Here is a 16,844-nt window from a genome sequence, read left to right as displayed (position 1 = left end):
AAACTACAACAAGATCCTGTAGAGTCTCTTCATATTATGGCTTCATTATAGTGTAAATTCAATGTAAAGTAGTTTAAACCATGTACAGTAGGAAGTTCAAGATCTAGCAGAGAGAAGAAAAATAACTATTTAACTTTCAGGTTTTTTTTTTTTTTTTTTTTTAAGGGAAGCAAAATCAAACTGATGTTTTACTGCCTAATAAAACGTATGCGCTTTATATTTAATCATACTGTAGATGTTCTGGGTCTTATCTTTAGTTTTCATCATAAAATATTTGCACATGAGTTTGAATATGGCTCCTTCTTAACTTAAAAAAAGAAAAAAAACATTAAATAATAAAGAGATTGAAGTGGAAAGAAGCTCTGCTCCATGATTGAAGCCCAATTATTCACTGGAAACTTGTTCCAGAAGCAATCTAACATTTCTTAGAAATGTGAAACTTGCTGTAACCAACATCTGTCTCTTTAACTAAAACATAAAACTTAGACCTTAGAGCCGCTGTCGGTGTTTTAAGTATATCTATATATAGCCAACAGAAACCAGGACTGCAGCTAAAACTAAACATTATTATTCAGAATGGAACAATGTGATGGATGTCACATGATAAATAGCTGTACTTCTTATATTACAAACATTTTTCAGAGGATTTTAAAGGTTTACCGTTCACTCTGACCATCAGCGGCAAACTTAGTTTTAAGTTACACCAGCAAGAAACCTCTGCAGTCACGTCGAGCATCAGATGTGTAATATTTTGCTCCAGATTCTCCCATCAGGTTATAATGAGCTGTGGATGTTAACATTAATAAGCTCCAGCAGTGCACAGTACATAACTAAAAGTTTATGTATAAATCATCAGAGCTGTGCTTTCTGGGGCATGAATGTTTTTTATACATAAGAAAAACTACCCTCTAAGTCCAGAAGTTCAACTGTTTGCTTTCTTTGTAGTTTAATGTTTGGAGGCAAAACTTCTTTGTTTTGCTTGGATGCCCTTTTAATATGCAAACCCAGAGTGCCAATATTATAGGTGCACAGGCTGAATTACACTCCACTGAAGTAAATTATTAACTAATTTTGTTACCTTACAGTCCTAATAACAGATTTTATGTAATGGACCAAAACTAAGAAGTGCAGTTTAAAGATATAGATTAAAAGGAAATGAATTCAGGGTCGACTTTTGTTTAAACAACCAAATTTGAAGGTTACGGTTGTACAAAGCTCCACTGAGTCAATGCTTTGTAGAGCCAGCCTTTTCTGAAGGTACACAAGCAGATGTGTGGGGGTTGGTTCGACCTGCTTAGCATATAAGTGTCAAGGTTAAGGACAAAGGACCCAGTATTCAGACAGACAGTATGATATTTCAAAAGGGGTTTATTAAAACGGCAGATTTGCATTGAGCAGCTAGGGCGTCTAATGCCGGAACCTCTGGTCTTAAAGTTCAGTCTGTGCCCAAAGTGGATTTCCAGCCAGTCAGCTGCCTTCAAGACGTGGCAAACGCTGCCCAGTGAGTTCCAGACACTGAAGCCTTGAGGACTGCAGAACTCAAGGCAGATCAGGCAATCAAAAAGTACTAATACTCGCTAGAAGACCCTCACTACTTGCTCAAATAATAGCCAGTAGTGCCTTCAGTGGCCTTCATTCTGTTATTATTGAAAATGGTAGACAGGAAATAGGATAAAGGAGAGAGGGGGAAGCTGTGCAGCAAAAGTCACCAGGCCAGGACTCGAACCTGTGACAGCTGTGTTGAGAACCAAAGCCTCATGTTTGCTCTTAATTCCTGCACCACAGCCATGCGAGAGTGTCTTAAGTTTACATTTAAACTGTTTCCAAATTGGATTCATGTATGAATTATGACTAGAAATAAAACACCAACTTAAAACATCTCTTGTTTTATCTTAAGTTGATGCAGCCACCTTGTATTCTAGCTTGGAGAGTGGTTTGTTTGGACAAAGAATCTTTTAGCCATCAAATTTATCATTTTCATCTTCATAAATGTTTTAACAGTTTATAACATTTACAGATAACATATATGTTTGGTCTAACAGGTTATTGAATTCTTGTTATTTGGGAACTTTGTAGAGCATGGCCATAGTGTTTGTTTTTTTATTTGTGGAGTGCAAATTTATTTTTTGTTTTTCATTAAATTCTTCCACCTGTGTTGTGGATCTTTATATCTACCTAATTTAATTAGAGGAATCAGAGCATAAATAAATTGCATAAAATCCTCATGGAATTGATTAATGTTCTTATGTGACAAAATGTGAAATGTTAAAAACAAATAAATATATTTTTCAGGCAAATACTTTTTTTTTTAATCAACAAGAAAAGTCAGGTTAGGATAATACAAGAAGGAGCATCTGGTAGTTTCCTAAAGGAGAATTAATCTTTAGTGTTTGTGAGGTGTAAGTCAGAGACATTGATACAAACTTAGTATTTCTTAGTGTGAAATAGCAATGAGGGACTCATTTCAGTATCTGCAGAGCCTGATGTAAAATGATATGAAAGCCTGAGGCACTAAGAAAACCTCCCCAGGCAGCTATGTATTTTTATTTAGTGGATCCTCAGAAAAACGTCCAAAAATGAAACATTAAGCTTTATTCCATAGAGTAGGAAGTCTTGTATGAACTTACAGTTTTTCATCTCAGATGGAGATGAGGACAGAAGAGAAGTCTTAAATAAAATGTTTTAATGTTTCAGTTGTAAATCTGGAGCTCAGTTGTAAATCTGGAGCTCTTTCTTCCAGCGGCTCAGTTTTACTGACAGCAAAAGGAAGTTTTACTATATTTTGTATCTAATGATGCTCCTACATTATCATTGATGTTGTTCCAAAACTCCAAAAAGTACTTTGTAAACCTGACTTTTACACCCCCGCTCTATAAGATAGGGATGTGGCAGACCATTTAGATATTTCAAAACTAAAGGCCAAATCTCCAAAAAAAAAAAAAAATCCTTAAAAAATGGGCAGTAAGTGGAAGGAATACAAATTAGGGTTGTGTATTTATATCGTCATGTGCTAAGCAGAAAGACGGCTAGATTTTAAACCAGCTGGAGATGGAGAAGTAGATTATCGTTAATCGCACCACAGAGAGAATTGAAGCAGTCTGGTTTAGAAGTAAAAAAAAAAAAGAATAAATGAACCTCTATAGGACGTTATTTTTTTATCCTTTTTTTTTAGCCTTTATTGTCATTACATTCTCACAGGTACAGAGCAACGAAATTAACTCTCTGATTTAACCCATCCTCTTGGGCAGCAGTGGGCTGCCACTGTGTGGCACCCGGGGAGCAGTGTGGGGTTCAGGGACCCAGAGTGACAGTCTGTGGGAGTGGAGCTCGAACTCAGAACCTCAGGATTCCGAGTGTACTGCTCTAACCCCTAGGCCCCCACAAGGGGCGGAGCTAGATGGGGGGCTAGGGGTGGCCATGGCCACCCTTACCCAATCATTGGCCACCCCTGTGGCCCCACCTACAATTTTTTTCCTCTTATACAGATGGTGGCAGCAGTAATACTCTCAAGCGAAATATTCAAAACATTTAATTGTTTTGTGGTTAATTATACACATTAATATACTAACATCAAATAGGGGTGGGTACGATTCATGGATCACGATTCACAGGCCACGATGCGATTCTATCACGATGCATCACGATACTTGAATTATTGCGATGCATTGCAATATTTTATCCTCCATGTTTTGTTTTTGAATGACTCGGCACAGTATCCCGCGGCCGGAAATGCTTGTGACACAAGGCAGCGTGCGTCAACACATTTGCAGTGACATCTACTGGACTGGAAGTTGTATTACACTTGTTTTTGGCTGATGTTCGCCAACCATTCATGCAATTTTATTTATTCATTTTTTTAAATTAATAATCGATTCTTGGCATCACGATGCAGTAGATCACGAAAATTAGAATCACGATGCATCATCATCACGATTATTTTGCACACCCCTAACATCAAAGGTGATAAATACCGAATTCATGCTCTTTTCAGAACTAGATTTTGTGTTATATGGGGTAAAGAGTAGATGATGTGTCTCTGCAAGTCATCTGGGAGTCTTTGTTTAAATCATAGATAAATAACAGTTTTGATATAAACTTATCAAATAATCAATTTATGTTGATATTAGTGCTTGTAAATATCAATTTTATGCAGAATGTTCCTTGATACAAGTAGGTAAGTAATGACGATGGAAAAGATTTACGCCCCAGAGCTCAAAACTGAAAGAATTCTATCCACTATACCTTTTATTTAGAAAGCATGGATGTTTAAATATATGCATCTACTTGTTAGCAAAGGCTGTAGGAAATTATAGTTTGTCTTTATTTAGAAAATATGGATGTTTTGCTTGTTAATTTTCCTGTTGGAACAGTGTAGACTGACCCTGAGGTTCTGGCGCCTATCTACTTTCGGCCACCCCTCAATGTACAATGGTTATTGCCTGAAAACCCTTATAAAAAATTTCTGGCTATGCCTCTAGCCCCCACTCCCCAAATTTTAAACTTTAAGCTCTTAAACTTTAGTATTTAGTCTAAAATATTAAAAATTAAATTTACCAGCTTGGTAGACCTGTATTTTGAATTTAAAGATCATCCCAAGAGTCCTAGAATCTTCTGGGAATCACTGCCATAAGATCCCAGTGATTCCATGGCACTACTGCATAATTTAATCAGGTGATTTTTATAATAAAATAAAAATACAAACACTGTCTTGTTCTCATTTAAATAAAGTTCCAGCCTATATATTTTCTCACATATCTCAAAGACTTGAGGAGAATATTTACTGAATGACAAATCAACCTGAATCTCATCTGGATAAAAATTGAGTGACACATGCATTTCTGTATATTTATAGAAAATAGATTTCATAGGTAGCAGCTACAAAGAGAATTAAACAGGAATTAAAAATCATCTTTGTTGAACATCGTAGGTGGAGAAACAGAGTCATGACCTGTCTTATCTAGTAAACTTTTGTTGGATAAATAACATTTTAACCTTTTTAAGGCTGTGCCTCTTATACCAACAAACTGATCCAGCATTTATTCTGATAATTAAAAGGCCTTGATCTGTTTTCAAAGGAAAAGTAAAGTAACGAATAATTACAAAAACTGACTCAAATAGCTGCAACAGGTACATCTGAAGAAAAGAGCCCGTTGTCAGGTTCACAGTTGCTATTGTAACAGTTGCTATGGGAATGGATCCACAGGTTAATGACCTGTGACGAGTGGAGGTATTTGACTGATTGATGGGGAGGTAGAGCTGTAAAGGGAAGTTACGATGGTGGGGACGGTTACAGAAGAACTCCACGGCTTCATTTTCAGCTCCTTCAGCAGCTCAGGCCTCAGATGTGCCTGATCTTCATCTTTTCAGATCCATTTAAAGCTTCCAGTTTCCCTGCTGCGTATCGAGGCATCTGTCCCAGTTTCCCTGCGACTATATTGGGTCCCGACAGGCAGCAGGAATCAGATGAGTTAAAGATCAATAAATGGCAACGTGTTGAGCTTAGTGTGTTTACAGTCTGCAGAGGAAATCTGCTGAATATTTATTTCATCCTGTTAGGATTTAACTTCAGAGAAATGAGCCACAGGACTCTATCTGAGAGTCCGTTAACTGTTATTCCGCATGAATGTTTCCGCTGAGAGTTTTATTAACTGAATGTGTCTCCAGCTGAGGGGGAACTGCTGCATGGTTAATTGACAAGGACAAAGCGCCTCCTATGGGACTTTGGTAGTAGTGCATTAAATAGAAGTACCATGAATTAAGAAAAAAACAATCAAAAATTATTCACATTGTTACTTAACATCTGTTTATGAAGACTCCAAGTCTTCAGAAATGGTAGATGTCAGTATTTTGCAACTTCATATAAATCACCTTTGTTTTTGGCTTTTTGTCAGGTTCTAAACTTCAGTGTTGAATTCAACAGTTTGTGCAACACAGTTGGCCAAAATGGTGAATTTCAAGGAGAATAATCCATGTTTTTTAACATAATAACAAACTTTCAAATATTCTGTACTGCATTTGTATTCAGACCCAGTTATTTGATAGAGAGAGGCTGAGTACAGCCCTAAATAAAATCAGGTGAAACCAAGTGCTTTCTGAAGCCATCACATCAGCAAATGCAGTCAAACTTTATATATTCCAAAGTAATTGTAAATCCAGCTGTTCTTTGAAGGCCGTAGAAGTTTGCTGAATAGCATGCAGCCTCATGAAGACCAAGAAACTGGTCAGACAGACCATGGAGAAAGTTGTGAAATGGTTAGAGCGAGATTGAAAAACAATATCCAAAACGTTTAAGATCACTCAGAGCTCTGTTCTGTCAATCACCAAAAAATGGAAAGTTAATGGAGTAAATGGAGACCTGGAAAGACATGGTCCTCTGCCTAAATTCATAGGCAAGGGTTGAAGATTTTTAATAAAAAGCAGCCAGACTGTAGCCTGACGTAGTCCGACTCAATTCTAGTCAGAATATGAGTCTGATACTGCTCCATAGAGCTGTGATTATGGGGCGTGTTTTGAACGAACCAGGAAAAAAATGCCTCTGTACTCAATTGGATAGATCTACAACCAATAAGAGCAACGGAGTGCGTGACGTATCTTAAGCGAGGCATAGTTGTTGTCCACAAAAATCAAAGCGTGCAGTTGCACGCCTAGAATAAGAAGATGAGACTTGATCGCGTTTCTCTGTTCCTCTTTTAAAATTAATTTGCTGTCGATATCTTCTAGAACAGACCTAATAGCAGAATCTACACACCCAAACTCTCCAGCCGCAGCCATTATTGTTGTCACCCAAGCGCGCTTTGGTCACGTGGTTGATAACGTTACTCTTGATCATCTGTCCATCATCGTATAAAGCCCGCCCTGACAATTTGATTGGATCGCCTGACAGTGGGCTTTAATACTCGCGCTACTATGGAGCAGAGCCAGACCGAACTTCCCCGAACTCAAACCTTGTGGGCGGGACTAAGTTCGGACTGGCACCCAGGCTAGCCAGACTGCAACTCCAGAGGAGGTCCAGATATACTTAGCTTAGGTTAGGCATTCCAAAAATCTGTTGTTTTTATGGAAAAGTGGCAAGAAAATGAGAAGATAAATATTTAAAAAGTGCTATTTACAGTCTGCCACAAACCATGTAGAAGGTTCAGGACCCACTAAAGAAGGTGCTCTGGCCAGAGGGCACCAAATATAACTTTCTGTCTTGTATTAAAAAACATCTGGAATGATGAAAACCACTGCACATCAAATTCACAGTATACAAATTCTATCATATTAAATGGGTTCATCTTCCAACAGGAGAACAAACAAATTTAGATCTGAGCATAATCATGTAGTAAAATGACCTGGTCTGCAGCAATGTGACGCCCACAGAAACTCCCTTTCCAGTGTGACTGGGGTTAAGCTCTTTTTTTTAATAGATATAGAAATAGAATCTTAGTTGTTATTTGTATAAAGCTTATAAAGATATCATTCAATAGGTGGATTTACAAACTGTTGAGTTAGGATGTCTGAACGTCAGTGAAATTGTGTTAAATTATCACAAAATATAGAAAAATATAATCGAACATGAAGGTTGTATTTTGCAGTGGTGTGTAATCTGAAAATAAAGTTTCTCAGTGACTGAGTGCATTTTTCTCTTTGTGTCTAAACAGAGTGACGGTTACAGCAGCCTGTAACATGGACTTCAGCCGCTTTCCTCTGGATTCTCAGACCTGCTCACTGGAGCTGGAGAGCTGTGAGTAAAAACTGGTGGAGTCTGACACTCTGAAGATAAAACATGACAAATAATAAGAACAGAGATAATGCAAGATTGTCAGAGAAACGTCATTCTTCATTTTAAGATCAACAGCACAGAGTTCAAAACAGCTTAAGGGCTTTTCTGTCAAATTTAGTTTGGAGGTAAATAACAAAAATGTCTCCTGAGACAATAATGTGAAAACATTGGAACCTGCAAATACAAGTTTCATTTGCTACAGTGGGTAATTTTCCTTATGTGGAAACAGCTCTTTCTATTACAAACAGCGGTAATTACTATAATTTGTTCCAATGTGTCAACCACATGCGCTCAAATAAAATAACAATCAAAGTCAGTCACTTTTATTACAATAGATGAAATTTTTCTTTATAACACCTCTTGAAGCATTTTGTGAAATAACACTGAAACAAATAATAAAGCTTTGAAACACTCACCTGTTAGCAGCTGAAAGGCTGGACATGACTGAGAGGAGGAGGACATTTGTATGGTAAGAGAAACAATTTTCATTTTAACCACACAGCTATAGAAGGATAGGAATGCAACAGATTCTACATTATACGTTTTTTTCACTTTAACAAATGTTTTTCATTGGTATACATATGGATTTTTTCCAACTCTTGCGCAGCTTTCCTGCTTTGCTTTTTTAGTTTTCTATAAGTTTTGCTAGAAAAAAAAATGTCCGATTCAACAAAAATTGACATTTTTTCCCTTTATTATTAAGAGGATGTGAATGAACTTTCACCTGATTTCATTCTAAAACACATGGAGCTATATGCTCTACCCTTTTAAACTTAAACATAAGCAATACTCTATCAACACTGCTGACACACGCATTAAAAAATGCATTATTGTTTGAACTTGGTGAATTATACCAGTCTGTGTTAATATTTTGTGCTGCATGGCTGTTTTTTACATTTTGAGCACCTGCCTCCCAATGCAGCGCCAACAATTTTCAGCACTACTTGCATCCATCTCATCACTTTCTAAAGAAAAACCGCATTACTGTCTTGAGGCTTCCAATTAGGAATGACTCTGCTCTAAGACATTTCTGCCTACTTTTCAAAATGTCATGAAAAAGTGCCATAACATTGTCATAATACAGAGTAATGCTATGTGACAACAGATTTGTTTGGTTGATGCTGCTCATTGAAGCTGTGTACCTTCCACCCACATTTCACACACCTCTTGATGGCTCCTGGGGTGAGCTCCTGCTATAGCCCCTTTTTATTGAAAGCCTAGGATTTAATTTATTTGATTTTCTTAGAAAAGATGAGAATCAAACCCAGAAAATCAGTCAGCAAATAAAGGAAATCTATACGTTTGCTATCTTGTGAGGGGCAAATATTTGTAAAAGAAGATGGGCCAATAGAGTAGACCAACAGGGTATCGATAATCATTGGGAGCTTTGAGAACTGTTGTCTCTCCTCCAGCAGAGTAGATAACAGTAAACCATATCGTAGTTTAACTTGTTTTCAGTGGAAACAAATTATCTTAGAAAAATTTTATCATTATATTAAGAATTGGCATTGGGGGTTTCTCTTTTCACTCAAGATTCTTTTCAAATACTTTTTCTTCTAGACTCATTTTAATTCTGCACAACTCAAGGGTTTGTGAGCATCAGCAGCCTTATAAGCTCATAACCACCCATCTCAGTTGGATATATTTCTGTACTTTGACTAGACCAATTAAAGTGGATTATTTTTCTGCTGCTTAAACCAGTTGAGATTAGATTTAGGATCACAAATCACTTGCCAGAGATTCCTCAGAGAAGAAAATTCATGGGCCCCTCAGGTCCTAAACGATAAGAGGCCCTGGACCATCCTTCCACCATTTTGGCCATTCCTGGTGTTCTTTTTTTCTGAAACGCTATGTCAGCTTTGCGTTGTTGCAACAGGACCACATTGCCCCAAACGTTCCACTTTCTTTTTGTTATTTATGAATATTCTGAATTATGTTATTTTAAAAGTGAGATGGGTCCATTTGCTTTGACTTGTTTTCGTCAGCATTAGTTTTGATCTTTAACATTCATGGATGCCATTTTTCCCAGTCTCTTTCTCGTTGTTGAATGATGACCTTATATGAGAGAGGTGAGACCTGCAGGCCTTCCAAGGAAGGTTTCATTCTTTACCACATCTGCTGCATTTTATGACTAAGGATTAAAATAACAGTGTGACCTTTTCCAGAATAGTGGACTTAACTGACTTTTCTCTCAATGAGCTTAGATTTGAACAGGAAAGGCTATCTTTGATAGCCTTTGCTAGACAAAGTGGTCTGCTGATTGTACAGGTCTGAACTCAACATTGTCAAGATTAATTCACATTTTCAAATTCGGGGCAATTATTTTAAAACTCTAGACCTGATTGGTGGGATTGCTTCCTTTTTTTTTATATTGAAATTTATTCAAACCAAACAGAAATAATCATTAGGGCAGCTATATTCTTACCTAAAGATATACTTCCACTAATGTTTGACTGTGAACATAAGGCAGCGTCATGTCATGGTCATTAGCCACATGTTTGAACAGTTTATTCATGATATGAGTTTACACACATCTGGTTAAATTTTACGGCTCTGCTATAAAATCTTCATAAAAAACCCCAGAAACTTAAGAAATAGGGATAAATAAACTAAAGCAAAAAAATAAAAAGCAACATAGTTTTTCTGATGTTTTCACATAGGAGGAAATTCAGGTGTCCCCACAGGCTCAGTGCAGGACGGCCTTAGTTAAAGCTCCATTCCTTCCTCACTTTGGACTTTAATGCCTGAGAGTAACCAACGTCTGCACTCAAATGCAGGCAGGGGGCAGGAAAATTGTTTTTCCCAACAACAGCAATGTGGAAAAAAAAAGTAAGACAACAAGAAAATCACAGAAACACATCAGGGTTATTGAAAAGGGGTGAAAAGCCAAGACTTATTAACAGTTCAATAAAACCGTTCGACGGTACAAGAAAATCATCAAAACTAAAGAAAAAGTAAATGATAAAAAAAAAAACGTGACATGAGTGGGTTCCTCCCAAAGACATAAAATATTTTAAAACTGACCAGTAACGCATTAAAAAGCATGCTTCACCATTACTCTCGTTAAATCATTAGATGAAGAGTTTTAACTCCCTAAAAAATATGACAGAAAGTCCAAAAAAGTGCAAAGTGGTTATCTGACAAGGAGAGAAAGAAAGAAAGAAAGAAAGAAAGAAAGAAAGAAAGATAAAAAAAAGAAAGAAAGAAAGACGCACAGACACACAAAATGATTCATACATGTGAAGTTGTGAGGAAACAATTATTCAAAGCCCTGGCAAACAAAGCCTAGCTTATTGCAACAAGACATTGACTTTGCAGCAATTCTTCCCTTTGAGCAAGCATGCATCAACCACTTCCTTTTTTCTGCAGAAAAAAACAAATTATAGAAAAAAAAAAACAAAAGATTCTGTCTTAGAGCAACATTTCTCTATTAGGAACAGAAGGAACAACGATCTCTGAGATAAAACTTGATTATTCAGAGCTTTATAAACAAGAAGAAGAATGTTCGGTTGTAATCTCCATTTAACTGGGAGCTAATAAAGAGAATCTGAGATCAGAGTTTTGTGTTTTAAACAAAGATTGTCTGTTTCTCAAACGACGCTGAGGAAACTGATCAAAACTTTTATTTGGTGCTTTGTTATGAAGTGACTCAGCTGATGCTTCCCTTTGCAAAGTTCCTCAGCAGAGTGAGATGTTCATTTACTGAAGACTTCTTGTAGCCTGATGTGGCTTTAAGACGAGATGAGGGCACCATATATCAGTTGTAGTCCTTTACAAGCAGAAGTCAATGATGGGTACAAACACAACATTATTGCTTACTAGGAACGCTTGATGAAATATATTATGCATTGAAAGATATTTTTTTCCTAGACTGCTTTTAAGAATGCCTTATTCTTGTTATCTTAGTTTAATTTAATTATTTTTATGTTATAGAGCAGGGATGGGCAACTCCAGTTCTCAAGGGCCGATTTCCTGCAACATTTAGATTTGTCCTTAGTCTCTAAGTCACTTCTGAATGAAACTGTTGCCCACCCCTTGTTGTTTTCTATCCTAAGAGCTCTAGGCAAACATTGTTGTGAGTCTTGATGCCTTTACTTTACCTAAGGGGGAAAGGGAACAAACAGTTGCACCATCAAATAGCATGTATATATAGTATATAAATATTATTTCACTTGTTTTCTTTAGCCCTTTTACTTTTAATATATCCGTCCTAAAAGCAAAAGGGCTAAAAAGAATAAGTGTAATAACAAGAAACAAACAAAAAATACAGATTTAAAAAATAAGCAGTGTTGGGTCTAATAGATAAAGCATTACCAGTAGTATTTATCATCCCCAAAGTTGTAATAAAAGTTTCATTGAAGTATAAGAATATTTCATTTGTTATACTATAGCATATGAAGGTTCACATTAACAAACAGTTGCAGCCAGATAGTGAAATTGCATCTACTTGCAAATTTCTAGCCAATTAAAGTTTATCTTTAAAGGTATTTACACCTTTGGACAGATGATAAGAGAGGGAATCCTTTTTTATTGTTATAAGCTTTTCATACAGTAAAACTGATTGTTAAAATGTTCTTCCCTAAGTATCCTATCAAACCTATACAATTCTATTTAATATTTATTTTTCCATGAAGTTATCTACACCTATTTTTGTACATTTGTATGCAAGCTCAATGCTGATCTACAGTTTACAAATTTTTGCTCTTGTGCATGAACATCGTTTTGTTGTTCTAAAACTAAGCAAAGTTTAAGAGGAACCCCTGATCCTTCACCAGAGTGGATTCGTAGGGTTGAAAAGTCAAACTAAAACAGGTCTGCAGCTTTTCATGTCATCTGATCTGACTCTATTGTAGAGTTAAGTCACTTTTAAAGAATTAAGTAGAGGTAAACTTTTCATCTGCATTCCTCAGTGTTTATTTACAGCAGCTAGATGGATTCAGTCAGAGGTAGAGAGGTGGTAGGTTCACACCTGAAAACTGAACACGAGGCACAAACTTTTTCAGTTTCATGTCTTTATTTCTGAGACATCAAATACTTTCCTAGCAGCCACCAGGGGCCGTTTTACCGAGGACCCCCCAACCACCACCACCACCACCCACCCATATTCTCCCCTCCACCATCATAAGCTCTGCAGCTTCAAAACATCAACAGAAGTTGGAAAGCTGTAAAATTAGCAGAAGCAGAGATAAAAGCCCAAATTCACAGAGCGTCTGCAGCAGCTGGAGTTCATACCAGCTCACAGCGGGAGGCACACTCTCACACTCCTAATGAGTTCCAGAGCAGAGAAGAAGAAATTGGCTGCAGGAGCATGTTTATAACTAACAAACAAGCTTTAGAGAACATCACTGTCACTGCAGCGAGCTGTTGGAGCCTCCTCTGTTCATCTCTGCTGGACCTACAGCATGTAGCATGTACAGGCCTGCAGGCTGTTAGGCTGAGGTTTGAAGTGGTTCCTAACATCTCAGGAGAACTGTAAGGGTCTGAACTATGAAGATCAGACCATACAGGGCTCTGCTCATAATATCACACCATGTCAGACGCACTCAAATCTATCAGTGACATTTAAGACCAAATTGTTACATTTTCTTGTAGAAGGGACCTAAATTGCAGGTGGTAGATGATTAAGTTGATAATTGTTCAGGTTAATAAGCTCTATTAATTTCTGGACTTTAGTTTCTTTAGTCCTAAAACCTAATCCAGCATTTTCCTTCATTTTATGTCAGATCAGTATTGGGAAGGTGCTTGCAGGTATCTGATTTGCTGCATGAATTATCTTTAGTGAATTATTTATCATTCAGGGAAGTTAGGATGAATTTATATTTGACTTTGGAATTCCCTTGGTTAAAAACCCTACCGTTTGAAACAAAGAAAAAAACCAATAAACTCTGGTGGAAGGTCCAAAAGAAGTACCTCTGTTATTTTCTTTATCCTGGAGTCCTGTTTGGTAAATGACCCAATAGACGCAGCAACTGACTGGAAAATAAAGCTATCTACTAAAACAGAAAATATACAAAAGCTGCCAGGAACACAGGACATGGAGCTAGGACAGAACAATAGGCAGAAAAGACTTACAGGAGGAAAAAACTATGAGAACCAATAAAATACTTTACTGAGGGAAGTGTGGAGAATGACATTGAATGAAGGAGAGTTAATCTGAGGATTATGTGGAGCAGCTGAGGAAGAAGAAAAGCTTGGAAACTGAAGGAGTGGACTAATTAACATAAACCGACTAAGATATAAAGAAACTGTTCAGCCAAGGTAAAAAGATGACATGATTAAAATAAATCTAAATGTACAAGAACAAAGATCAAGAATTAATAATGAATCTAAACACCAGGGATATGTGGTATAAATACTCAAATGTGATGAGTTAACAAAAAGAATTCAAAGGTGATTAAAACACAAATAAAAACCTAAGTCGGAATATTGTTTAACATGCATCAACAAATTCCTGTCTTACTTTACGTCCTTAATTCAAACTTAATGGCTTTAGAGCATTAAAGCTTATAGTGCTTCACATCCAATAAACTGCAGTCAAATTGGCTGTGAAAGTAAGAGGGATACTTTATAGTCCAACAGGCCTTGGATACACTATTAGTAAAGGAAGACCTGGAGCTACCTTCAGGGGGAGAGTGAGCGAAATTCAGAGAAGCAACCCCTCATTTACCATTCATTTGATTCAGGTGTGTTGGAAACTTTTACATTAGAGAACCAACAGCAGTTTGTTCATATTGCAGTTACTACATGTTGTTTGCTTTGGACATTTAATATGTTCTTTGAACTCTAGTCCACAAACGTAAAGATAACCCCTGACTAAGGAGTTCACAAATCAGTACAAACTTTATTTTTCTAAAGTTTAACATCCATAAAATTCAGCTGATGTGTTGTTCGCCCGGCAGTTTATAATTTCTGTTTGATCTGTGGCTTCACTTTTATTTAACATTTTTTTGCCTCTGCCGATAAACATTGCCCAGTCTACGTGATTAAATAATTTTCTGCATGTTTGTGTTTGTTTTCCAGACGCTTACACAGACGAGGACCTGATGCTGTACTGGAAGAACGGGGATGAGTCCCTGAGCACCGACGACAGGATCTCTTTGTCCCAGTTCCTTATCCAGAAGTTCCACACCACATCCCGTCTGGCCTTCTACAGCAGCACGGGTACGGATCTAATTATCACCACTGCTGGAACCCCCCCTCCGGCGGCTTGGTCCTGGGAGGAATCACAGAAATTACTTTTATCACATTCTTCCCACATGTTTAATCTTGAAACTAGAGCAGCTAGAGCTGATCATGTTTTATTGCCTGCTGTGAAAGTGGCTAAACAACGAAAGGGATGAAATATAAAGAAGATTCCCTCTTAAATTTTTTGTATAATTTAGTCAAATTTAACTTGTTTGCTAAGAAAATGCAGCTCAAAACAGAATGTTTTCGCCTTTTCTCTGATTTTCCTTCAGCTGGACCTTATTTTACTTCAGCTTGGCTCTGTTCCTTTCTTTGGATTGGTTTTGCAGTATTATTTCCTATTTGTCGGTTGTAATTTTACATTTTTCTTTTGTTTCCTGCAGCATCTTAATTTTTTACCTGTCTTTTTAGCCTCACCTCTCTGTTTTGTATTGTTTTTGTTTTTTTCCAGTCAGACAGAGTCCCACAGTATGGTGGGCTCTGCAGTTCAGAGTTTGGAGCAGGAAAGAGGGGGGTTAAAAAAAGAATCTTTGCTGCATATTTCTGTTTAGCTGCAAAAGAGATAAAATGTTGATGTATTGATTTGTTGTCCTGTTTCTGACACTATCGCATCAATAAGAGAAAATGTGCACCAGATTTTAAGCGCAAGGAAAGCTCTCTCTCTGAAAACCAATCACATTGGAATGAAATCTTTTTAAGAAATTCAGATCTAAACAACTAAACTGATGCAGAAGTTCAGCTAAGAAAAACAGAAAGCTGCTCCGTCAGTAACGCAGAGCAGGGCTGTCGAGTTCTGAGAGTTGTGATGAATATTTGAACATTTTGTGTCATACTGATGATAAAACAAAGCAAGGTAAAATAAAGCTCCAGACATCTTTGAAAACAAACACTGATGTGGAAACAGTGTTATGTAAGGAGAACCAATGGACCTGCCTGACCCGTCACCCCTCATTGTGCTGTCTGCAGGCTGGTACAACCGTCTCTACATCAACTTCACACTGCGACGCCACATCTTCTTCTTCCTGCTGCAGACATATTTCCCTGCAACACTGATGGTGATGCTGTCCTGGGTCTCATTCTGGATCGACAGACGGGCTGTGCCAGCCAGAGTCTCCTTAGGTAAAAACACAACTCATGACAGAACCCAGAAGCTGTCATTTTTGAAGACATTTTTGGGAATACTGTGTTCTAGAAATGCTGCTGATGTCATTCTTTGCTTCTCCTCTGAGATTTTGTTCAGGTGTTTGGTTGTCAGCGTGAACAGCTGTGTCTGTGCAGGTATCACCACGGTTCTGACCATGTCCACTATCATTACTGGAGTCAATGCCTCCATGCCGCGAGTGTCATACATTAAAGCGGTGGACATCTACCTGTGGGTCAGCTTTGTTTTCGTCTTCCTATCTGTGTTGGAATATGCTGCTGTCAACTACCTATCCACCGTCCAGGATCGCAGAGAGCGTAAAAGGAGAGAGAGGGCACGCTCCCAGGTGAGCTATAGACACGGTGAAGCAACTTTAATTTGTTCTTAAATCAGTTCTATTAGTTCTTGTCAGATGTCAGGTCAGTTTTGTCCATTTTTGGTTAGTTTACAGCTGCTCTTTGGTCAGTTTTGACTGCTCTAATGTCAGATCTACTAGTTCTCAAGACATTTTAACTTGCTCTAAGGGGTTTAGATTTGATATTAGATCAGTTTCACCTTTCATGATATTAGTTTCCTGTGGTACAGCTGGTCTCATATCTTTTTCCTTTTGCTCTCAGAAGGCTTACTGCTGTTGAAGTCGATTATATATTACTTTTTGATTAATAACTACAACTCTCAGATCAGTTTAATCCGTTTATTACATTTAGGTACATTTAGGTATGTTTTAAGGCAGGGCAGGTTTTTATTATATAA

General features: G+C 37.4%; 1 protein-coding gene across 1 annotated transcript in view; it reads left to right on the top strand.

The window, feature by feature from the left end:
- LOC107097527 (gamma-aminobutyric acid receptor subunit rho-2-like) overlaps positions 1-16,844 on the top strand; it is a 51,366-nt gene that overhangs the window by 31,711 nt on the left and 2,811 nt on the right. The window contains exons 5-8 of the mRNA XM_015394693.1: positions 7,644-7,726; positions 14,786-14,926; positions 15,917-16,069; positions 16,229-16,437. Of these exons, the coding sequence (XP_015250179.1) occupies positions 7,644-7,726; positions 14,786-14,926; positions 15,917-16,069; positions 16,229-16,437 (586 nt within the window). The remainder of the gene's footprint in view (positions 1-7,643; positions 7,727-14,785; positions 14,927-15,916; positions 16,070-16,228; positions 16,438-16,844) is intronic.

This window comes from Cyprinodon variegatus, unplaced genomic scaffold, assembly GCF_000732505.1.
Source record: "Cyprinodon variegatus isolate N-32 unplaced genomic scaffold, C_variegatus-1.0 Scaffold704, whole genome shotgun sequence".
Classification (NCBI taxonomy): domain Eukaryota; kingdom Metazoa; phylum Chordata; class Actinopteri; order Cyprinodontiformes; family Cyprinodontidae; genus Cyprinodon; species Cyprinodon variegatus.
The sequence above is the reverse complement of the archived record's forward strand: the minus strand, read 5'-3'. Positions and strand labels throughout refer to the sequence as shown.